This window comes from Engystomops pustulosus, chromosome 3 (genome assembly GCF_040894005.1).
Source record: "Engystomops pustulosus chromosome 3, aEngPut4.maternal, whole genome shotgun sequence".
Lineage (NCBI taxonomy): Eukaryota > Metazoa > Chordata > Amphibia > Anura > Leptodactylidae > Engystomops > Engystomops pustulosus.
In genome coordinates, this window is record NC_092413.1 from 28473805 (window position 1) to 28500300 (window position 26496).

A 26496-nucleotide genomic window follows, 5' to 3' on the forward strand; every position below is an offset into this window, starting at 1 on the left:
GAAGCTGGGGTGTACTGTACTTCACTGAATTAGTGGGCAGGTGCGGGGGGGCACCAGAGATGGGTCTGATGCACCTCATCTAATCCAAAATCTGTTTAGATTGTTAATTGTTTAATTTAATGAAATTGTGTTGTGGAACAATTGTTCTGTTCCTACTGTTCATACAATAAGGCAGTCATAGAGATCTGCAGGTACCTTCACATCCAGAGAGGAGAGTTTTTCCATGTGCTTGTTTATGTCGGGAGAAGCAGTCTTTTTCGTAAACTGAAGGAGACAAAGTTTGTTTTCCTTGAGAAATGACAAGATGATGAAAGTGTCGGTAAACAGGGCTGAAACACAAAGAGGATAAAGAAGGTGTTACCCGTGTGCTGGAGACTTCTGGTACCAGAACAAATGAGTGCAGCTCAGCACAAAGACAACTCCACAAGCCAATGCTTTAAAATATTATTTCGGTAATCTCCTAAAGCACATCAACATGTCATCTTGCCTGTACCCCTTGGAAATGAGAAATAAAGCTCACAGAGGATTCAGAGGAAGCACTAAATTACATTATGCAAAGCTATCTATCATATCACGCGTGCTTTCTGTCCTCCGCTTTCTAGCCGACTCCCTCCTCCTTTTGTCTTAAGCTATTTCCAGGAAAAGCACTTCAGCTCCACATTTCCACACGTCAGAAAATACCGAAAAGCAAACCGAAAATAAGTTTCATAAGTCCAACAACTTCACAAGACAACACATAGGGAGAGGAATGAAAAAAAAGAGCTAATAATGGCAAAAAGACTTAAAAAAAAAACAGATACTGGCCGAGGTTGGTCACATATATAACATAGCTGTCGGTCAAACATGATCTCTCTAGGCTCTCCTACACCTACATGATGGCCCGGGCCTTTGTGCATGTAAAGACGGTGTCACCCCTCCACTAGAAGTGACTTTTCTCCCATACAACAAAAGTAAAGGGCATCGGGAATACAACTGCCCAATCTTCTTATGTTAGGTAGTCAGGAGCACCCACAAATATTATATGCCCCCCCAGTGGCATCAAAATATATCATACAGTCAATAATGGATTTTAATATGGGCAGTAGCCCTGGGCCCATGCCTTCTAGGGGGCCCAAGGCCACGCAAACCACTCACCAAATTTTATACTCAGAAGGAGCTTCACGCTTTGAAATCCCTGTACATCTGTTTCTATTTTCAATACACACTTGTACAAGATCCATTTCAGGACCTTTCAAGGTCCTGACCCGCTAATTAAAAGCAGGCCATCTTAAAGCAAACCTGTCACCAGGAATGTCATTTTTAGCCTAAGCCGTGCTGATTTTAAAAATGCCTTTGTCAGTATTCTGAATCATTTCCGTACTTTATAAAACATTATTACTTGGCTCCCTGCCAGCAGCGCGTGGTAAGTCCCAGGGGCGGAGCAACTGCTGCAGCCTGTGTCTTCTTATGCATTCAGCCTCTACTCCACTCAATCCCCCTCCCTCCCCTGCCTGCTTAATCTACATGACAGAAAGAGGAGAGGGGTGTAGGGAGCTAGATTGTGGAGGATATAAAAAAATGCATGAGGAGACTGAGACACAGGAACACAGGCTGCTGAAGATGTCCCCTTGCTCGGGACTCGCTGCACACTTCTGGCAGGGAGCCAATTAATGTGAAATAAAGTTTTATAAATTACTGAAATGATTCAGAATGCTGACAAAAGCATTTTAAAATTAGCATGGCATAGGCCATAGGAACCAGCTAAATTTACTTTAAGGGGTTATTCCCATTTTTCACAGTTATAGCATATCTACAATCCCTGATAGATGCGGGTCCTACACTGCATTAAAGAGAGTGGAGGTCCTCATGACCATTGTTTTATGGCTGCAGAAATCAGACAGAAGTAGTACACAGCGCAGAGTAATGTTATGTAGATGCTTATATGGAGGTTGCAAAGACTGCAAACAAGGGTCATAGGTCAGTACCTTGGTGCATGTTTACTGTGGTACCGTGACTGTGGTAATCTTCTTATATTTGTTATCCACAGCCTCCTTCCATCTAAAATCAACTTTTAAAGAGGACCTGTCACCCATAAATTCGGGACTAGGAGCTGCTTACTAAAGTAAAGTGCTTAAACAAACGCCGCAGTGTTAGAATGATAGCGTTATCGGAAACCTCCTGCAGCGGAGTACAATTTAAATGCCAGACCGCTCGCCAAGCGTTCCGATGTATTCATGAGGAGGCGGGGTTTGGGGCGTGGTTAGGGGCGGTGACTGACGCATGACGCGCAGCAGTCACCGCCGGCCTACGGAGAGAACGGGGCGGTCCGGGGAAGAGGCAGAGCCTCAGACCGCCCCCTCATGAATACGTCGGACCACTTTGCGAGCTTTAGTAAGCAGCTCCTAGTGCCCAATTTATGGGTGACAGGTCCTCTTTAAAATTAGAACAAAAGAGCAACAACAACTTTTGGGGGTGCTACTAGTGCCTCTCCGTGCTGCAGATTCACAGTCTGTTACACTGTCTCCCCCTCTGTGAAATTACAGCAGGCATAGGGAGGGGAGTATTGCTGAAGGAGCAGAGTGGGAAGGAGGAAGTGCTTCTGCACAGTGTAACAGTGCTACAGCGCAGAGTGGGTAAGACACAGTTGATTTTAGAAGGAAGGACCAACAAAGATAAACCACGTCCCATAGCAGCCAAGTATTATACAGTAGTTATATCATTGTGCGAATCCACACAAAGTCTCCATGCCAGCACTGACCAAAAAGATTGGCTAATCACCAAACATTGTGCACAGAGCAGAACTTTCAGACATTGAGATATTCCTTTCCTTTATTACATAGTCATCACTTGTTATACGGTTATACAGAAAGAATGAAGTTTTTAATCAAAGTCCGGTGGTAATTCTCCAATTTCATGAATCTTTGAAGTCAGTACGTGGTGCCGAGTGTTGTAACTGCAGCATTACAAGCAATTACCTGTTGTGTCTGGAAGTCCCCGGTGGCAATAATTAGCCGACCTGTTGACACACTATTTCTGCTGTGCATCTGTTAATGTAAGCAATTGATTTGCACATGGGTGTAATTACCGTCACTGATGGGGTTGGAGAGGAGCTTCCCCACCAGGGTCCTGTCAATCACCACCTTATCCAGCTGTGGCCCTGAAAGGCTTATGGACACGAGCACACCTGACCCGAAGAGGAGCTGAAACACAAATAAACAGCAACATTCAGATGCGAAGAACTTCTCTATTATACAGAACCTGCGGATCAGATAGTCCGCACCAGGACGATTCATCCACCAGCCTTCCTCCGATCTTTGAATACAATTGGTTTGCAATAACGGGGAACAAAACATTGCCTAAATTTCATAGATTCTTAGACCCTTCATCATTTCTGTAGAACAGCCACCATCTTCGAGGACTACTCTATACACATTGCGCTCACTAGTCTATCGGCTGGACCCTCTAAGACCAGGGAGCAATATCTCAGACTACCTCATGTGTACCGGAAATTCTGGCATAATTTGTGTAATGTACCATGCATCACATTTTGAAGGCATCTTAGACAATATTTTGTCACGTTAACAAAAGTGACGTGGCTTAAGGGCGGAAAAAATGAGGCTTAAAGGGGTTGTCCACTTTCAGCAAACATTTGATATAGTTTGTGGAAAGAAAAGTTATACAATTTTCCAATATACTTTCTGGGGCAGATTTAATTACCCGGTCCATTAGCGATCCAGCGGCGCGTTCTCTGCGGTGGATTCGGGTCCGGCTGGGATTCACTAAGGCAGTTCCTCCGACGTCCACCGGGTGTCGCTGCTGCGCTGAAGACCATCGGAACGCACTTAAGTTCACCGAGCCATCGTGGGTGAAGGTAAGCGCGCGTGGAGCGACGCTTTTTTTAAAAAAAAAATGTGTCGGTTTTTACGAATCCGTCGGGTTTTTTTATGGCCACGCCCCCCGATTTCCATTGCGTGCATGCCGGTGCCGATGCCCACAATCCGATCGCGTGCGACGAAATCCCGGTGCAATACAGGGAAAATCTGTGCAAAACGGAAAAATTCGGTTAACCCGTCGCAAAAACGTGAATCGGGCCCTTAGTAAATGACCCCCTCAGTATCAATTCCTCACGTTTTTCTAGCTCTCTGCTTGCTGTCCTGCTATAGAAAGCTTCTATTTTTTTCCAGTGGATAGAAATCTGTCCATTAACCGTTCACATACAACGCCTATTACTCTCTGTGATAATAATGGTTCCTGTACATGCTTCATCACATCACATGGACAGATTTCTATCCACTGGAAGTAAACAAAGAGCAATCCTATAGCAGTACAGCAAGCAGAGATCTAGAAAACCGGGAGGAATTGATACAGAAAGTATATTGGAAACTTGTATAACTTTTCTTTCCACAAACCATATCAAATATTTGCTGAAATTGGAACCCTCCCCCCCCCCCTTTAAGGGCATGTGTGGCCTAGGTTGCCCCCACAATTTACCAAAACACTTTGGTGCATTAAAACTAAGCCAGTGAACGGGAAACTATAGCAGATGGTTTTATAATCTAGGATCAACTGCAATTTACCCAGTGAAAATAAAAAAAATTAATAAATAAAAAGTCCCAACATATCTCTGTCCAAGTAACAAGGTATAAGGTATTGGTGGTAGGAGAATCTTTTATATTTTACAAAACCTAAACTTAATTGGAGTGAACATAATTGAAAAACTTAAAGGGAACCTGTCATCAGGAGCCGCTTTTCAGACTCCCCCGTGTCTCTATAGAGAATAGTGTGCACATTGCCAAAGTGTTTTTATAATAAAACTGGCTTTTTTCCAATTAAAAAAAAAAAAAGTGAGATGAAAGTTTAACTTTCTCTCTACAGAGCAGTGTCCCGAGTCCTATGGGAATGGCCAGTGAAAAGCCAAGCCGTCCCCCACCTATCCTTAGGAAATTTGAGATAGACGCCTAATAGGGCCTAACCCTTTTAGGAACTTCAATTTCCGAATAAAAAAATATTTTTGTGAATTTTTACCCTGTGGCGAAGCCAAAAACAATAAGCATGAAGTCCAGATTAAAATTTTGAATCTTCCCTGAACTATAAATTCAGAATTTGTTGAGATGTTAAAGTTACCCAACCCCACCCAATGTGAGGTCTCCATTGGTCCTGGGATCGGAAACACTGCCCCCTATAGTAAAAGGGACGCGTCTGATTATACAACCCCATTACACTTTTTATTAATTTATTAATCATCTCACAATGGTTTATCACATGTATTAAATGTGAAATATTGATATAATATATCATTTAAAAAATTGTGCTACATAAAATATTAAAGGGAAAAGTCTATAATGAGTCATAAGATTTTATTTATTTCTAAGAAAAAAAAATAATAATACATTTTTGATCTATAAAAAGTAGATATTTAGCAATATTTCTTTGTAAAAATTAACATGACTGATTGGACAAGTGATGCACTCAGTTTGGATCCAAATTGTGGAACCGTTACCCTAAACGTGACTGTGGCCGCCAGATGTCCTGTATTACACTACATCTCCCTGGAACAGAAGTGAGAAATAAACTGTGAATAAACAGATAACACTTTACTATGGAGGGTTAATGCGATGGCGCAGATAAAACCACTAAGTATAAAAGGTGTTAACCTGTTAGAACATTGCACCACATTGATACAAGGAGCCCGGGCTCTCCGTATGTTTACTGCTTAATTAAAAGCCCAGCAAGCTAATTGCCTTTAATGATGCTTAGCGCGTGTAAGTACAGGCACAAGCTCAGACTACACAGATTACAACTCTGCTTAACCCTACATAAAAGGCAATCTGGAGGAACATTCACAATAATAAATGTGACCATTTATTCCCTTGATTTTACGGTTGAAAAAAATAAAAATTTAAGGAGGAAAAATGTAATATTACAGGCAAAATCAAAATTACAGAATTTGCCCGGTTTATTAGATCTTTATTACTCATACACACGTATGTACATGTATAAAATATATATTTTATATAAAATAGATTTTTTTTTTTAATCTACAAAATTACAGCCATGTAATAATAATAATAATTCTTTATTTATATAGCACACAGATTAGGCAGAGCTGCACAGAGCACAAATCAGTCCCTGTCCCCATGGGGCTCACAATCTAATCAACCTACCAGTATGTTTTGGAGTGTGGGAGGAAACTGGAGGAAACCCACGTAGAGGATTTACATGTTATTTCTACAGATATATTTATGTAGGGTAATTAAAGGGAATCTGTTAACAAGTTTTACACCACTAAACAAGCAGCTGCCTCAGGTACGGTATGAAATGTCCAATCTTGAATTTCCTCTTTTAGGTGATATCTCATCCGTCTACCCATAAAAAAAAATCTCCTCCAAAGTCAGGCAAATATGACTCTTCTCATCCCATTTCACAGGACTATAGTTTCCGGGTTGCATCAGGTGTAGTGTCACTTCAGAAGCCCCTATCATTGGTTCTATAGTGCTTATATCTATAGTATTATATTAAAAATAAACATCTTATCTTTAAGATCGCATCAGGCTTAGGCTCATATCACACTACTGTTCCTTAAAGGGGTTTTTCCACTAATTAAAGTGAGGCCCGATCCACGTTCTGCTCCATTAATCTCTATAGAGGTGATGGAGATCAGTCATGTGCGGCCGTCTGTTCCATTAGCCTAACAGAGCGACGAGGGGTCTCTCATTTTCGCGATCTGTGGGGGTCTCAGCTCAGAGACCCCCACTGATCAGCAAGTTAGGCCCTATCCCGTAGGATTTTTTGTGGGAAAACCCCTTTTACTTGGTTAAAGAAGAAAAAAAAAGGAGGTTTAATCAATGAATAATCCCATTGACACCAGTGTAAATGTTATGTCATCCGTTATTGTCAGTTTGGCAGGTATCTGTTCTCCATGAGTTTTGTGGACGGAAAAAAATTACGGGAAGCTGCAGTACTTTTCCTCCATTTGAAAAAAAATGCAAGGGTAACGGATACCAGCAAAACTGACAATAACGGGTGACATAACAATTACATTGATGTAACTGGGCTTTTTAATTGATACGTTAAAGCTCGTAAAAACCTCCATAAAAAGAGGCAATTTTTTATATGAAAACAGCTGAGATCTCCCATAAAAAAATTAAAAAAAATCTACAAAGGACATTTCATACCCTATCCGAGGGGACTAGTGGTCCAGTGGGCTAAAACCTGGTGACACAATTTGGACCTGCTGAGCCTAATCTCTGAATCTGTACTTCCTGTAAGTGTTACCTTTGCATAGAAATAATATTTGCAGTACAAAAAGGGAGTTAGCAAAATATGTCAATCTGCAGCCCAATGAGTAATGCATCCAGCGACAACGATTAATTATAAGCGTCTGAACCATTAAGGAGGCTGCGGGCAGAGACACCCTCTGAACGGGTGCACAGAAATCGTCTGCAGCAACATCTTCACACGTCAACAAAGACGAGATGTTTTTATGTTCAAGTAAAAGATTCAATGCAAAACTTATCCTTGTCTGGGGCAAAATTAGCTTTCTGATTTGGGGTGTCTAAAAATGTACATCTCCCAGCGTGCAAGAGGTCAACTGGCTATGTAGCAAGCCTGGGACATGATGGATTATGGGATTTAAAAACCCTCCCATGACCGCGCATCATTGGTACCTGAAGGACAATTTTTGTAGTTCTGTTCTCCTGTTCCTTGACCCCTTCCCGCCGATGCATTTTTCAGTTTGGCCTTTCCACTTTTTGCTCACCTCCTTTAAAAATCTACAACTTTTTTTTTTCCAGCAATACCTAACTTTTTGGGTGTTTTTTGTTTATTTTTTATTTATCAATTTGAATATTTAGGGTTTTTTTTATTTAGGTTTTAATTTTTGAAAGACCTTTTTTACTGTAATTGCAGACCCCTTTGGGTACTTTAACTCTAGGGAGTGTGATCGTTCCTACCATATACCGTTATACAGCTGCATTGCAGGATATGGCATCTTAGCTGATGATCTGATAACAAATCTTCACAATGACGATGTCAGGAGTCTCATACAGACTCCAGGCTGTCATAGAGATGGACTGCTGATGCTTGTGTTTAAAGTTGGTGTTTGCGGCAGCCTGTGAGCCCTCTTCAAACATTAACAGCACTTTGACATATTAGTACGTCATGTATCGTTAAAGTGTTAAATGACAATGTCTTTGAAACAGCTATACCGATCAGAACAATTTTTCCTTTTTTATTTATCACACGTGATATTTTATGATTTTTTTTATAAAGAATTAGCAGACAAATGACTAAAAATAAGATTTTTTTTTTTTGGGGGGGGGGGGGCTTTTTCCCTATTAAAGATTTTGAAAAGAGAAAAAATTGAATATCCATTTACCAAAATATATAAAAAATATGTACAGCATCAAAATGTTGCCTTCCCTAGGTTCAACCACGGTGCATGTACTTCTGCAAACTGTTAGTTCTGTCCCACTGCAGACAGCCAAGGACAAACAAATTTAAATACCGAATTGTTATTATTTTTTTTAATTCTATTTCTTCTAAAAATTTGTAGTTTGGGCATTTTAGGATCTGATTTTGTTTGTAAAGTTTTATTTTGTGTTCATCCTGTTAAAAAAAAAAAAAAAAAAAAATTTGGAACCAAAATTGGACACACACACACACAAAAAAAAATCACATTATGATAAAGCATCTACAGTACGATGGATGACTCGATATCGGAATATGTCCAGTAATGCAGCCCTCTGAGTAATACAAGACAGAAGTACATACAGCTTTTACAGCAAAGGTCAAAAGTCTTCACACCAAAGGGCAACATGAGGAACCTAAATGGATTGAGAGTGTAAGAGGTAGGCCCCGGGCTCAGCTAAGTCCTATTGGTATGTCCATCCCCCCCAAGCAATATCTTTGATGTTGAAACAAACTAATAAAGGTTGTGATAATTAAGTGTATAATGGAAATCAATAAAAATCTATGATAAACACTACACTTGGTGATTTGGGAATGTTGCTCGCTTCTCATTGGTTGCTAATCTTGGGTGTCCTTTCCTCTGTAGGTGTCTATAAACATAAGTCAGATATAGATTGAAGCCTAATCGTGTGTTTAATGAACAAGTACCTGGTGGAAAATCGTTCACTAACAAGAGGTAAAGAACTGATTATGTTTCCTGTGTCATCCTGGGAATATTCTATAAAAAGAAGACATTTTACCCCCCCCCCCCCTCCACAAACTTCATCACATGATTATCTGTCCACAAAGTGCGACACAGTTGATTTTTTTTTCACTAGGCCCCTACTATTCCTGATAAATCAGTGGCCCAAATTTTGTCATGCAATATGCTAATGAGGTTATCTATGGGGCAGCACGGTGGCTTAGTGGTTAGCATTACAGTCTTGCAGTGCTGGGGACCTGGGATCAAGTCTATGTGTGCGCTATAGAAATAAAGCGACACATGCAGGATATCAGGCGCACAATCTTAGTAAATCGCGGCACAGTGCATTATCTTAGGACAATACACTTTGGTGTACTTCGTTGGACCGAGTAAGTAAATGTGCCCCACTGGGTGTTGCAATTCACAGTAAGGAAAATTTTCGGAACAGTTTAGATTATAGAACAAATTTTGAGTGCATCAAAAATGATGCGAAGAACTGAAGTTGGTGAAAATACGATCCTAGCGTGTCATTGGTCAGCTCACAATATGTCGTTTTCAAATTTCCCCCAAAAAACTTATTAATAGTGGGACTAAATTTGATAAATATGGATAATGCAAGGACTAGATGTCTAGATGAGTCCCTATACCTTGCAGGTCTTCCCCCATACTAATCCCTAAGAATATACGCAGTAGCTTCCGGCAATCTCAGTAATTTTAGGGTAATTTCCGGTGCTCAGATAAGAGACGTCCTTGTACATATCGCAGACTTTTCCATTGTGGCCGACGTGTTATGAATGTGTTTTCTGGTTGTATAACAAGCTTGCTTGTTTGCTATAATTAAGTGATAATGAATGGGAGTTGCGAGTTATGGATGAATGATCTAACTTGAATGACGACAATTACTGACGGGTTCAGCCTCAGGTGATGATGGTGGCCATCCATATTAGGTTACTAAGGACTAATTATAAACTCCTACTCGGTACCCAAGTTGCTAATTAGTCATCTAAGGCACGCTGTCCCCTCGTATCCCTCCTTGGTTCAGGCTTTGGTGGCTTTGCTCTGTCGTTAAGCCGCTGTCCGAATAATGACATTCCTCAGGGAAGAGTGAAAGAGCCCTGTCCTGCTCCATGTAGCACGCCGCCTTCTCTGTGTGTGATGAGTGGGTGCGCGCTGTAAAATTCCTTGAAAGGCGCCACTGAACAAATAGAAATTTTTGAAAATACTATTCTGGCTACAGAAAGGCTCCTGGTGATCCGCAACATTTAATTTGTTTTATATCTGCACAAGTCCAGCGACAATATATCTATGAAATACCATGGACTACTGTTATAATATAAAAGAATTAAGCTGCCCTAAGGAAGAAAACTGTGGAGCAGGAAGAAAGTAGTAATAAGACGGGAAGAGACGGCCTGACCACCCTTTATGTTTGTATTCTTAGGTGACAAGTGTCGGATCCTCAGACTAATGTACACCATGTAATAACAACAACTATGTAACACTGTATTACACCTTCCATTCACAGCGAACACTCTACAGAGATTACACCACACGGCTAACATGGATGGAAGAGGAGGTCTTATTCTTCTGTATCCTGCTGCTACTGACTTGTACTTTTTTTTTAGAGGGACAAGCGAATTTATTTGTTGGTTTGTAGATAAATCTGGCACCGAACCATCAGTATCTTTCATTTGTTTAAGACAAATCTTTTAAAATACTGCTGTTTTTCATCCCAAAGCTAAGGGGGGCAAAGGAGAAGGAAAAAAATTGTTAAATAATATGACAGAACAAGAGTTTTCAAACCCCCCCCCCTCCCCAAAAAAATCTTCGACTTGGAAGGGGTAAAAGTGTTGATATACCAATTTCCAGAAAAATATGAGCAACATTGGTTTGTATTGAGTAGATTTGGACCCAAACCGAATCGTTTTAAAAAGTATTTCAGAGAAGCAAATCTTGTTTGATACGTTCCGCTCTAAACACGGTCCTCATTTTCGTGTTTGGTTACACCCTCTTAATGCTAAATTACCCCAACAAAAAGACAGTATTGGGATACAAAAATTTTGTATTAGCCTTACCCCCCTTCCGCCACATATAGATGCAGCAATTTATGGGCCAATTTTCTCATAGTGATACATGCTGTATCATGTACGCTTAGACACTATTTTACTACTTTATACCCTCTCATGGTTGGCTCATTTAGGTAACCTTTATTGCACCTTAATTTGACACTTCTTTATGTTTAGTAAAGTCACATCCTCTTGCCTCCAAGGTATCTAAAGAGTTCAGTTTTCTGGTTAAGCATATTTATTAGCAGGGTTTGGGGGGGAGCTAATATTTACCTCCATCGTCTACTCTGGTCCTGCACAGAGGCTCTGGCCCCGTCACCATTTGTCTCATTGTACACAGCAGTGATGTCACGTACATGGCCTGTGACCGCCACATCCTATCACTGACCACAGCTAGGCCTAATGCAAGTTTAAGGATTCAGCATTTACTACATTTAGATTTCACTACAGTCAAACAAACTCACAAGTTCACTTACAAGTTATCCCCTACCGGATGCAGTATAATTTGTCGGTCGTGGGGGGAGTTCCCCATAGTTCAAAAGAAAAGGGTGCATCAGACCCCACATGAATGAAGCTGAGGGTGATGCACAGGCCCTGCCAATTAACTCACTGGTTTACTCTTCATCTCAATGGCACTGATTGAGCACAATACTTCCACCAAAGACCAAACAGGAAAAGATTGAGGTGTCCAGCGCTTCAGGTTACCGTATTTTTCAGACTATAAGGCGCACAAAATATCCTTTGATTTTCGCAGAAATCAAAGGTGCAACTTATAGTCCAGTGCACCTTATATATGACCTGTACTTACAGACAACAGCTGCCTTGAACTGTGCACAGGTCTGCCACCTGCTGGTCATTCATCCTTATAATAAGGTGCGCCTTATAGTCTGAAAAATACGGTAAAAGGAGCTCAGTGACAACCTGGTCTATATTGAAGTGCCGGAGGTCTCCATCTTTCCTGTTGGGTCTTTGGTTTCCTGATTGCATCTTTTCTGCATCCCTGGAGTGTGAAGAGTGATACGAAGGAGAATACCAGCAGCTTTTTATGTTCAAACTCCATTATATGAGACGACAGGTGAGAGTCCCTACCTCCATCTACCACTGTGATCATTGTAGGTTACAGTCTACACTAGTGTTTTTGTGTTTCTTTCTCCCACTGTCTAATCTAATCTGACATTTTGCTCTGTTGTGCATTGGATCGACTTGCCAGGATTATATATATACACAGAGATGAACAGAGCATCACGGTAAATGGACCCTTGTTCCTGTGTTCCTTGGTAGTCCCATCATTGAGAACCGCACTTATAATAAAGTTATCCACAACCCATGGATTACCCCTTGAAAACCAAAAACTGGCTGCAAAAAAACAAAAAAAAAAAAAAAAAGAGAAAAATACAAAAATAGCTAAAGACATTACAGATCTGTAGAAATGCGACATTACTGTAGTCGGTTTTCACGTTTTCCCACAAGCGTGCCATCATTTATGAGGAGACGCAGATCTGCAACAGGCACTAAGCCGATGTCACAGTCCATTATGAAAAAGCATGAATATCACAGATAACCAGATAATCGTAACTATCAAACACCATCTCTTGCCTCTAGATAACTCATTAATATGTTTAAAGACCCGTGCAATATCATACGATAAACAGCCAATAAAAACTCTCAGTATACATGGGCTGAATTCAATATTCTGTACTTGACCCACGTGATAACGTAAGGCATTGCCATTTAGAATTTTCGGACACTGGAAAAAGCTAAAGCGTCCACATATTCCCACAAATGTATAGCTTCCCTTGACCATGTTACCTTTTTATAACCTAATGAATGCAGCACAGTCTATAAGGGCTTATTCACACACCAGAGAAAAATGTGTGGCCAATTAGTTTTTTAATGGACGATACACACATACATTGAATGTGATACCGATTCACTCAGTCATTGGGGAACATTTACTTAGGCTTTGCGCCGCTTTACAACACACGTTTTCTGACTGTGCCCTATCTTCAATTGGAAAATGGCTTGCACAGGTATTTAAGTAGAGGGTGCGTTGTGAATGTGTCGCAGCGATCCTTTTTCGGGCGCAGCTGTACTGTCTTCCATGCAACACAATTGAGGGGGCGGGCTGTCGGACGATCCGACTTATTCAGACTGAGCGCGGGATTTAACTTTCAAATTGTGTCGCAAGTCCTAGCCCTAACAGGCACCCATAAAAAGTTGGTGTCGGGGAACCTGAGCGGGAAGCGTCACATTCATGATATCGTGCGCACGATCTTAGTGAATCGCGACACAGTGTATTGGAGTCGGACAATGCACTTTCTGTGAACTCCGGTGACGGGGTAAGTAAATGTGCCCCATTATGTTTAAGGGACTGTATGTCAACTGTTTTGCAAAAAAATAGAGCAGGTCCCAGTCTGAACCCTTTTTCACGGATCACTCATAGAATACAGGTTATGAGAATCGCAGAAGAACGGATGCAACTCAGCTATATATACTCCAAAATTATAGTAAAAACTACAGCTCATGCCACAAAAAAAGTGATGTACTAAAAAAAAAGCTCAAATTCAGGAATATTATCAAACATTCAAACTAAAAAAAAAAAAAAAATGTTATTTTGCTGCCTCTGAGGAGCCTGTGTGCACCCAATGATGCCAAGCCTGTTGATTTTTTTGTATTATTTTTTATTGAAGGCAGGAAAATCAACAAGATGATTTCCGCAATTTTCTGCAAGCTTAAGTTATAAATATTGCACGGTGCATGCTATAAATTCAAACACAAAAAGACTGTGCTCTGAGCTAGGAACTAGTTAAATTTGATGTAAAAAAAAAGTAATATTTATCTCACAAGGAGTCAATAGAAAGTAAAATTGCAAAAAAATAAAAAATTACAAAACTTTTACTCTCTTCATATAGACAAAAAAAAACACACACAAAATAAAAAAAAAAAGACTAGCCCTAAAGCAGCAAAAAAGTGCTAGTCGTATGAGGTTTTTCAAATAAAGAATGGATGTAATAATATATGAAATGCTCCTACATTCCTACACTTCAAAGTCATGGCATAGAAATTCATCCAACATCTAAAATGATATTTTTCTGCATCTCAAGCAGTAACGAGAGATGTCATCTATCATGTGTGTAGCAATGGTAGAAGATCGGTCGTCATGATATATGTGCTGTCATGTTACGTACAAGTAGAATGAATAGATCTTGGGGTGTAAGGCACGTTATGCTCTGTCCTATTATTCAAGAGACAATTAGAACTGCCAGTTAATCAATGTCATTAATACATTTTATATAAAACTCGGATCAGTGTAACAAGAGAATATTCCGTCACCTGAGGAAGTAAACACATTCCAGGCTGTCACAGTAAAGAATTGTACAAAATGTATTTGTTAAAGTGGTTATCCATAAACACATGGCTGATCCTTCTACAAACAGCGCCATACTAGTCCAGTGGTTGTGTCTGGTATTTCAGCTTGGTCCCAATGATGTGATCGAAGATTGAAGGGGTTTTGGAAATCTGGAAAACCCCTGGGCAGCTTGGGTGAGAAAAAAAAAAAAAGAACCTATACTTACCCAGTTCTGGCATCACTCACTTCAAGGTTTTGGACCTCAAGGATCATAGAAACCACTTCAGCAACTGAGTGTCCTCCTCAGAACAAACTATAACCGGAAGAACCTGGAAAACGGAAGTGACGTCTTGTTGTCTGAGGAGGCCGCTCAGTGTCTAAAGCTGGTCCTGCAAACATCCAGAAACTTCCATCCGTATGTAGGCCTGAAAACTGTAAAAATCGTGGCAATACAGGAACCAAAGTGGGGTAAGTAGTCATCTTTTTCCCTTCCCGGTCCTCTAGGGGTTTTCCAGAAACTCATTAGCATAATTTTACACATTGATTTTAGAAGCAAGTAGGCTGTGGATTACCACAGTACCGGTGCCTGGATCTATCAGTAAGTGTCCCTGGTTTATCATGCTGGATTTTGATGGTAGACTTCCCTTCCTATATACCTATAGTAAGCCCGTTTGCGCTGGATGTGGTTAAAAAAAAAAAAACAAAAAAACAACAACCTTGAGATGGGTGCTTTAAAGGGTTATTCCTGCCAAGAAAGTTATGACCTATCCTGTGCATAGGGCCTAACTTGCTGATCGGAGGGGGTCTCAGTGATGAGACCCCCAAAGATCAAGAGAACGATGGGTCCAATGGGGTTTGAGGTACCGCCATCTGACCCCTTGTCTCTCCCCGAGATGAATGAAGCAGACGGCCGTGCATGTCTCTTCTGCTGCATTCTTCTTCATGGGCTCGGCAATCGCAGTCAGCTCCATAGAGATGACCGGAGCAGAACAAACATGTGCATCCGTCTGCTCCATTCATCTCACGGAACGAAAACAAAAACCCCTATCTGGTGCTCCTGGTGTACTCGCCATCAAAGGAGTCTGGTACCAGCATCAGACTTATCTGTTATTAGCACCGGCGATCCCCAACGTAAGAACACTCGACTTACATTCGACCCCTAGTTACAAACGGACCTCTGGATATTGGTAATTTATTGTACTTTAGTCCTAGGCTACAATGATCAGCTGTAACAGTTATCACAGGTGTCTGTAATGAAGCTTTAGTGTTAATCCTGGTTCTTATGACAACCCAACATTTTTCAAATCCAATTGTCACAGAGACCAAAAAAGTTCTGGCTGGGATTACAATGATAAAATATGCAGTTCCGATTTACATACAAACTCAACTTAAGAACAAACCTACAGACCCTATCTTGTATGTAACTTGGGGACTGCCTGTACTTGGGTTTATATTCTAAGTACCTGGATTATTATAGGCACATTTAAGACATCAATACAAGACACAACCACTTTTAAAAAATCCATGCAAAATCCTATTTTCAGATGCAGTTTTATATGCACCCTTATGAGGCTTACTTAGGACCAGATTTCACTTCTCAATTTTAGTGATATTTGGTACATTTTAGCTAGGAGCCATTTCCATAAAAAAATAATTTAGTCTTGACTAGATTTCCTGAATTCTGCTACATCCGGCTGCATTTTACACCAAGGTGGAGTGTGAAACACAGTAGTAAATGTTCCCTTTTTATGTTTTTTTTGTACTATTACTTATTGTTTTCTCTACTTCAGATGAGAACACGGTGGCCTTGGATCACTGTCCTACATAATGAGAGTGCTGGTTGTCAGGTCTAAGCGCTCCATTCTTTCATATGATGCAAGACTTACATAATAAAGCTACGTGAACATGTACTAGTATGAGGAAATCGCCAATAACAATAGTATAATAATGGTGTGATGTAATACGCAGGGTAATGAAAGTGTCATACAAGAGAACATAACAACATAAAACTGTCCTCACAGATTTACTATTTATTTACTTCTCCGAAATCTTGATCTCATATGGAAATGAGTGGGTAAGATGCATAATTCATGCGTTCACCTCTGCTTGCTCTCACACTGGTTTCTACACCCTGGAGCTATGACCCTGCGTCCAATACAGGTCAATGTAACACAGAGGGGTATATAAAGCTTTTCAGTGGCTGAGATCTAGTGATGGGCGACTTCTGCTCTCCATATACTGGGAGCTCCTATATCTAGACTGTAACTACTCTAGTTTATGGTAACCACCCACTGCGGCTGCTACATCCGGAGGCGCCGTCTGTAGGGCTGTAATGATGGACAATTCTCTGCCAGATCCTGCCTAGTGTAGAATTGCGCTATTCCCTGCAAACACACAGACCTGAATGATCGCAGGTTATAGCTAGTCCGAGGAACACCTCGCGCTGGCCAACTGCGCTCCAGTCATGCCTACTTGCCGTGGAGATGGTGTGATGAGAGAAATAATCGCCACTACTGTAAATTTGCTAGGACTTGCGATTATTTCAGCATTTGTACGCCATAAATGTCTACATGATTCCTGCAAAATATGGAGGCTCAGAAATCGGCCATTTTTTCTCCAGCCTGCACATAGTGGACAAATATCTTTCATAACAAATCTTATTGAATCGCTAAAAAGTACCAAAATTAAAACGTAAAGTGAACCTGGCACATCCAGGCCTCCAAACCAAAGGATTTACTGTAGTTACTGAGTATTGTAGTTCGTTTCTCTACATGATGGTATTGAAATGAGTCGGTGGCTTCTGTGAATTATAAAACGAAACCCCCCACTCTGCATTGTGATCCTCATTTCACAGGAGCCGCTGTCATCAAGAAGAGCAACTCACTACAGTAAAAGAGGTAGGACCTTTGTTTTGGTGAGCTAGAAGGGTCCCGACCGGGAAGACGAAGGTGAACTCCGACAGATCTGAGCGGGGAAGCAACACATGCAGGAAATCATTCCTACTGTGATACACGGGGGCAGCATCATGTTGTAGGGGGACTGGGGCACTTTACACCACAGATGCATCATGAAGGAGATAACATTCTGTGGCAAATACAGAAGAACATCTCAAGACATCAGCCAGGAAGTCAGAGTTTCCCTACAAATGGGCCTTCCTGTTTTGGAGCTGCCATCACAAATCCGCTACCAATCATATTGAAACAGGTCTAGGTTACAACAGTTCTGTCAGGTGGAATAGGCCCAAATTTCTACTAACTATCATTGGAGCTTGTGGAAGGAGATCCATAATGTTTGATCCAAGTCATACAGTTTAAGGTCGGTTACACACAAACGTTTGCAGCCCGTGTATAGGTGCAGTATGGTGCCACAGGCTGCACAAAGAGCAGAGGACGGGAGAACCTGCATTGTATAGAAATATAATCCAAGGACGTTCCCTCTGCCGGCCGAATAGCCGCGCCAAAACTGTATTAACTATTACAGATCTGGGGCGGCTGTTCGTCCAGCAAAGAGAAGGTCCTTGCACTACATTTCTATATAATGCAGGGACTCCCGACCTCTGCTCTAGTGCAGCCCGTGGGATCGTGCCACATATACATGGGCTGCACACATACCTGTGTAACCGGCCTAAGGCCAATGGTACTAAACACTAATGAAATGTATGTAAACTTTTGACTGTGCAGAAAGTAATAAAATTCTCTCTCATCAGTCTTGCATTTGGCATAAATAATTTTGGTAATCCTAATTGACCTAAAACGTGAAAGGTCTCTTTATATGGTTTACGGAAACTTCTAGTTTCACATGTACCTGCATACCGACCTCAATGGGATTCTGTGTAGATCTCTCTGCTAAAAGTTGGACACTCGGTTTTGTATGATGAGCAACTCTGAGAGCCATGGCACTGATAAGAAAACTTACAAAATTAAAAAGAAGTTCAAACTTTAAAGGTGGATCCAATAAGTAAACATATAGATAGTTTCCAGTGAATTTCACTCATCCTGTTCTGCCTGTATTTCGGGTATAAAGAAGAACAATACCAGAATTAAGCAAGGCCGAGGCACAGGCGCTCACTCAGGGCCCCACCTAATGGCCGATCCACCGACTGCCAAGTATTGCTCTTCGTCCTGTCATCATCTACAATGTAAACAACGTCTTAACACACAAAAGTTCAAATCTCTAAAGTAAATCTTGTATCGCCAAACGTAACGCGGAAAATACCACACACAAAGCGATCATCGGCGAAACCGTCCAGTCTAATTGTCCCCTAATGATTATTCCTCCAGACACTACGGCACGCAGGCGTTCCTTGTAAACAAATCCGAGTAATCCTGGTCACGAATCATTGATTTTATTATGAAGATATTTTCATTTTAGAAGGAGAGAAACATTTGTTCAAGAGGGAAATAATGATCAAAACCACTTATACACAGATCGCTAAGCAATGCAATTTCCATGAAGACGCCGTATAATGATGCGGCCATGCCGGGGACTGACCATCTAAGTGCAAAGCAAACTGTACAATAGAGTCTCTTAGTTGTCTGTAAAGGGACATTAAACTTACAAAGTAAGAAAATCTTGCACAATGAAGCTCCTCCTTCAGTGCAGAAGATCTGGAAATATACAGAAAAGGGGGGGGGGGGGGGGGTCTTCTGCATGACAAATGCCGGAGATTCAGTGATCATAGGAGTTGTGGTGATGTCACTACTGCCAATGGCTACTTCCGCTCATGGTCGGGGGTCTATACTAAAGATAATAGGGGTCACAAAGCTGGAAAAATAAAATTGCCCTGGTCTCCGTTTGGTAAACCTAAAAGGAATACTTTAAGGGTATGTTCACGTGTTGGATTATGTGGTGGATTCAGTACTTCCTGTGGAATCTAGAGACCTACCGCACTTCCGGTGGGTCAGGGGACACAGAGCTAACCTGTCCTCATTACTATATGCACTGGTTCAGGGGAGTGTGGATGAGCCTACAACTAGCGAGATGGAAGTAGTGTTTAGGAATTGTTGTGCATTCATTAGTGAGCATTCGTTAGCTCTCGGCCCCCTCACCCACCCAAAATACCGCAGGACACATTATACACCAAAGTTCTGAAAACGTCTGATGGCTGGTTATGTGACCTGCAGCTTGTAAAACTAGAAGAGTTTTGCATGTAAGTAATGCAAGAAATGTGGTGCACATTCCAAAACGTGGGTGATAAGATGGAAACGCACGTGCATTTTGGCCAAGCCCCTCCCCGTTCCATTTCTGTTGCCTTTAACCCTAAAATGGTGTTTCTAGGTGCCAGGGAATCGGAGATATTCATGTTTAAAGTGACAATTTTGGATGTGATTCATATATATTATATGTTACTTATTTTCAGCAAAAAAAAGAAGCGAGAATTTAGGTGCCCCGGATCCCCCTCCCAGCTTCTTAGCCAGCAGGATGCAGAGAATTTGGAGGAGGCTGCAAAGAGTTGCTCCTCACATCTCACAGATAAAGTAAATATTGACTTTATATGTTGCTAAATTGTGATAATGGATAACATAAAGTTATTACCCTTCTCCTACCCAGAACAATCTGACAGCAACGTTGCTCTCTGATTATTTACACCTATCTTATGGAATTCTTACTCAAGTTCTTACGAACCATGTAAGGGTTCTGTTATTGCACTGCTGATACAATGGCGCACATATTACATTTATCTAAAAGTAACCTTTGTTATCTCATTAGCTAGTTTTACAGATATATAGTTATTTATTTTGTTTACTGTTGTAAGGGAATATCCAATAAAATAACTGCAAAAATTGTTTGGTGCACCCTGTGAATTTTATGTTTGATTTGCTGTGTATTTGTGGGGTATGTATGAACTCCTCACATCTTACTGTTTTTAGGGAAGCATATTTTCTTTACATAAGTAGCTGGATTTGTACACATTTTAGCGGAAATGTAGAACTTTCATGCAATTTTTGCATATTAGCACTTTTTACCACAAAGTTATTTTTGTATGCATGAGTGATAGGCTGTGATTTCTGAAAAACAATGATTTTTACCTAAAGGGATATTGCACCATAATATTGAATGTTGTTTTAACATTTTTGGGAGTGTATATACTTGTTGGTGTTGTCTAAAGTTGTATATACAGTATAAATCTGCTCACTGAATGTTATTTTTACATCCCTATTTGTGTACAAACCTCTGTGATGTGAATTTTAATGTAAAAATGTATGTTTTCATTGCATTTTCAATGCATTTAAAAAAAATTATTTGTGTTTGTCACAAAGTTCCATGCCGAGTTGCAAGTTGCTATCAACTGTTAATCAAGACAAATGCAATGTTCTTTCAAACAATATTTAGGTTTAAGGGGTGCATTTACTTTTTAGTCTAATTGCTTTATTAGACTAAAAGTTTTATTGCTATATTTTAAAGGTTGTAACGATCCTAACATTTCAAGCTGAAAAGCAGATTTTTGTTTATTTGGAGTTTTAGTGATTTTATGATGATTTATTCAAGAGGACTATGAGGTATCTGTGAGCTCTACACATGTTCATCTATTACAATCAGGAGATGCGAAGCTAAATATTTTCTGATTGGAGCACATTTCTTGCCATCGAAGTCCATTTTTATTCATATTTCATAAAATTTCACACTTTGCATGAAGGTGCCTTTGTCAATAAACTCTTTAAAGGGCACCTACCACCCCGATTCTACCTATAAAGGTAGAAGGGGTGGTAGGTGGATGGATGGGACGCGAGGATAGCCCTTTTTTGGGCTAATCCTCACGACCCGGGTGTCTTTTAGAAAACTTTATAGCAGGTATATGCAAAATTTTTTATGCGGCTACTGGGGCGTGGAATAGCCAGACATGAGGCTACTAGTCGCGGCTACTCCACGCCCCAGTAGCCACGTTACTCCGCCTACCAGGTAATCTTCGGTGCGTAGCTCCTGGTAGTTGCGCGCCCTCGTCCGAGTCCCCTGGCTACTGCGCATACGAAGTAGTTCCGGCCCCGGAGCCGGATTCCCCATTAACGGAATTTTTCAGGGTGATCTGGGACAATAAACCACCGACAGGTCTTTATGGACCAGTGTCCAAAATCGCCCCGTATGATTTTAAATCATTTGGCTATAAAAATACAACTTCCCACTCACCTCGTCTAGTCGGTGCCTGCATGTTCCGGCAAATGAAGCCAACTTCACAGCGAAAGCGCCATAAATTCAGCTTCACTATGCAACGTGAGAGGAGGCGCCAGCAGGGGAACTAAGGTTGTGAGTCCAATAAAGCTCATCGGACTCACATGTTGGTAAGTATAAAAGTTTACTTTTCAATTATTTTACGCCTTAAGACTTAAATAAAGTCGATTTGTGGCTTTAAGCAACAAGTCCATACGGACCTGTAGTTAGCTTAGGGTCCGAAATTGACCAGATAGGTCTTCTTTAGGCCAATGTTTATCTTGCCTATGTTTGGCTTCCTTTAAAACTTCATAAGAGCAATATGTGGCCGTGATTCTTATAAAGTTCTGCGTTTGTGGTTATAAGGGCAGTTTTCCCACTATGGTGAAATTGATATCGTTTTACACTTAATCATGTAATGTGATCTATAAAAAATACTGTGCCGGGGAATACCAACTAAAAGTATTGGAGCCGAGATGTCAATGGACTGACTGCAAAGTGCTCCAATAAAGAATATTAATACAATAGAGGACATTCAGTGAGAAGCCAATTAGAGGAGCAGTAGGATTCCAGTCTGCGTCCTACTGGCTTCAACAAAGAGTGTACCCGCATAGGCAAACATGGACACAAGCCCTGGGTAAATAAGCCGTCTAGTTCAGTGATTTTCAACCTTTTTTGAGCCGTGGCACACTTTTTATACTTAGAAAATCCTGGGGCACACCACCAACCAAAATAGCACAAAATGACACTAAAACAGTCATAAAAGGCCTCCCTTTACTAATAAAAAGGCCCTAGCTGCCTCCCTTTACTAATAAAAAGCCCCTGGCGGCCTCCCTTTACTAATAAAAAGCCCCTGGCGGCCTCCCTTTACTAATAAAAAGCCCCTGGCAGCCTCCCTTTACTAATAAAATGCCCCTGGCTGCCTCCCTTTACTAATAAAAAGCTCCTGGCGGCCTCCCTTTACTAATAAAAAGGCCCTAGTTGCCTCCCTTTACTAATAAAAAGCCCCTAGCTGCCTCCCTTTACTAATAAAAAGCCCCTGGCGGCCTCCCTTTACTAATAAAAAGCCCCTGGCGGCCTCCCTTTACTAATAAAAAGCCCCTGGCGGCCTCCCTTTACTAATAAAAAGCCCCTAGCTGCCTCCCTTTACTAATAAAAAGCCCCTAGCTGCCTCCCTTTACTAATAAAAAGCCCCTAGCTGCCTCCCTTTACTAATAAAAAGGCCCTAGCTGCCTCCCTTTACTAATAAAAAGGCCCTGGCGGCCTCCCTTTACTAATAAAAAGGCCCTAGCGGCCTCCCTTTACTAATAAAAAGGCCCTAGCTGCCTCCCTTTACTAATAAAAAGCCCCTGGCGGCCTCCCTTTACTAATAAAAAGGCCCTAGCAGCCTCCCTTTACTAATAAAAAGGCCCTAGCTGCCTCCCTTTACTAATAAAAAGCCCCTGGAGGCCTCCCTTTACTAATAAAAAGCCCCTGGCGGCCTCCCTTTACTAATAAAAAGCCCCTAGCTGCCTCCCTTTACTAATAAAAAGCCCCTGGCGGCCTCCCTTTACTAATAAAAAGCCCCTGGCGGCCTCCCTTTACTAATCAAGAGCCCCTAGCAGCCTCCCTTTACTAATAAAAAGGCCCTAGCAGTCTCCCATTACAAATTAAGAGCCCGTAGCGGCCTCCCTTTACAAATTAAGAGCCCGTAGCGGCCTCTCTTTACTAATTAATAGGCCCTAGAGGCCCCCCTTTACTATTTAAAAGGCCCTAGAGCCCCCCTTTACTAATTAAAAGGCCCTAGAGCCCCCCTTAACTAATTAAAAGGCCCTAGAGCCCCCCCTTTACTAATTAAAAGGCCCTAGAGCCCCCCTTTACTAATTAAAAGGCCCTAGAGGCCCCCCCTTTACTAATTAAAAGGCCCTAGAGGCCCCCCTTTACTAATTAAAAGGCCCTAGAGGCCCCCCTTTACTAATTAAAAGGCCCTAGAGGCCCCCCTTTACTAATTAAAAGGCCCTAGAGGCCCCCCTTTACTAATTAAAAGGCCCTAGAGGCCCCTCTTTACTAATTAAAAGGCCCTAGAGGCCCCCCTTTACTAATTAAAAGGCCCTAGAGGCCCCCCTTTACTAATTACAAGGCCCTAGAGGCCCCCCTTTACTAATTAAAAGGCCCTAGAGGCCCCCCTTTACTAATTAAAAGGCCCTAGAGGCCCCCCTTTACTAATTAAAAGGCCCTAGAGGCCCCCCTTTACTAATTAAAAGGCCCTAGAGGCCCCCCTTTACTAATTAAAAGGCCCTAGAGGCCCCCCTTTACTAATTAAAAGGCCCTAGAGGCCCCCCTTTACTAATTAAAAGGCCCTAGAGGCATCCCTTAACAAATAAAAAGCCCCAGCCTACCTTTACTAATAAAAAAAAAAAAACCCTAGCTGCCTTCCCTATACAAACAATAACCTTATATACTTACCCTTGATGTCTTCTTCCGCGTACCTTCACTCCTAATGGCGACCCGCTCACCTTCTGTAGCTCCTGCACCGCGCGCCTCTGGTCACGTGACTTACGCGACCTGACGTCAGGTCGCGTCAGTCACGTGACATGGGCCGCGCGGTACAGGAGCTACAGAAGACTGGCGGACCGCCGACGCGGGACTTGGAGGTAAGTATGGGGCAGAAAGACGGGGGCGCGGCGGCAGCTCGACACCGGGGCAGCCTAGTTCGGGCAACTTTCCCCCGCGGCACACTCAACCTTGTGTCGCGGCACACTAGTGTGCCGCGGCACACAGGTTGAAAATCACTGGTCTAGTTCACTAACAATTTTTTCAAGTATTATTAAGAACAAGTAAACATGAGTAGCTGCAGAGAACTCTGGGTGAAAACGGAGCGACGGATTAGTACAGGACGACCGCCATCCCCTAATCTGGGAGGTATCCATAAACGTTCCTCTTATGTTACCGATGCTTCACTGCCGATGACAAGGCCATGCTGCCCGGCACCGCTGACCATTTCATGCACATTCCTCATCATTCTTCTAATGAGGCTCTAGTCAAGCAAAAACCATTAAGGTTGACTTTTTTTTAGCTGTGCCCCCTGTGATTTGGGCAATATTTGTAGGAAGAAGAACCTGTTCGGCTCTAGAGCACTTTCTGGCGGCACTGGAATGTAAAAGGCAAACTTCTGTCCCCAGTCTAGCGAGCTAACGCTGCCCAACAACAACAGGGACACGTCTGACAAGTCGCTGAGATAAGACACATGTGATAGAGACCTGACTGTAGACTGCATCCCACAGAGCCATTATTACCTACAGACCGAGGAGTCGAGAGCTGCCAGTCTCTGACGGCTAAAGAGTTTTTAACTCCTCGAGTGTGCGGCTGCAATGGTACGATGACTGCAATGAACTATGATGGTGCATGTATCCTCAATTGTGGGGGATAACACGTCTGATAATGGAAGAGGAGGTGTCGGCTCTTCTAACCTATGCAAAAAGCTCTGCATAACATCTGCAAAGAGTGTGTATGTTCTCTCTGTGTTTGCGTGGGTTTCCCCCAGGTCCTCTGGTTTCCTCCCACACTCCAATACATACAGGTAGGTTTAATTAGACTGTGAGCCCCATTGGGGAAATGGACCAATTTGGAAGGCTCTGTGCGGCGCTGCGTAATCTGTGTGTGCTATATAAATAAAGGAATTATTCATTTTAATAATTGCATCATGCTGCACCTCGCCTACCTATCCTTTCATCTCAGTCTACCCCCCCCCCCCCAACCTGTGCTCTTTGATAGGCCAGTGATCTTAGATTGTTCTGGGACTCCCATGACTTCTGCCAAGTTGCACCAAGTCTCCCGGACTATCAGTCTAATACCCAACCTCTAGAGTGTGCTTTAAAAACCCCATCTCTTATGGCAAGCCTATCACACTCGTTTACTGCATGAGACTTCAACGCTCTCTTTTCTAACCCATCCTATGTCCTCCTCCCACCTGTTATCAAGCAAACACCAGATACAAAGCTCTAGGCTTCTCTGCAGTCCCATTGACTAATGACTGGTTCAAGCAGCAGCATCATTATTTATGAAATTATTTTATTCTGCACCCTAAAGGTGGTGGCGCATGTGACATTTTGAACCCATTTTTAGGCAGTTTCTAAGCAGTCCGTTAAAAAAACGCATCCGTGTCTGACCGTTTTCCCAATTATCTTAATTAAGATGATTGGAAAACGGACAAGAATTGTCAAAAAATGCATGTGTTTTTTAATGGACTGCTTAAAAACTGCCTAAAAACGGTCTCAAAACGCCACATGTGCCACCACCCTAAGGGTGCTGCCACAAAGGGCGTTCTTGGACTGTTTTAGAACGGACTGAAAATGCATGTTTTTTTTATGTTTACCACGTGTTTGGTTGGTTTGTACCGGTTTATCATAATTTCTAGAAGTGTAGGCAGATGTGAAATGGATTAAAACCAGCACACAAAAACACATGCGTTTCAGTCTGTCCAAAAACAGTCTCAGAATGCCCTGTGGCAGCACCCTTATAAAGAATGACTGGACCATTATACAAGCTCTTATACCTCTTGTGTCACCCCTTTCATCCTCATAGACTGTAAGCTCGTGTGAACAGGACCCTCACTCCTATTGTTCCATATGAATGTTTGTACTCTGTAATGTCTTATATGTCCCTTATGAGTAGTAATGCCCTAGGGCGGTGATGAGGAACCTTTTAGAGACTGAGTGCCCCAACTACAACCAAGACCCGCTTATTTATCGCAAAATGCCAACACAAAAATGTAATTATTGATTTATACTCCCTTCTCTGTCACAGCTTTCATTGATACCAGCACCCTG

At 41.8% G+C, this 26496-nt stretch overlaps 1 protein-coding gene across 5 annotated transcripts in view; it reads right to left on the bottom strand.

Annotated features, from left to right (window-relative positions):
• WDPCP (WD repeat containing planar cell polarity effector) overlaps positions 1–26496 on the bottom strand; it is a 217873-nt gene that overhangs the window by 141438 nt on the left and 49939 nt on the right. For all 5 annotated transcript variants that reach the window (XM_072140380.1, XM_072140378.1, XM_072140379.1 and 2 more), the window contains 2 exons: positions 3065–3179; positions 196–329 (listed from right to left, as the gene is read on the bottom strand). In XM_072140380.1, coding sequence (XP_071996481.1) covers positions 196–329; positions 3065–3179 — 249 coding nt within the window. The remainder of the gene's footprint in view (positions 1–195; positions 330–3064; positions 3180–26496) is intronic.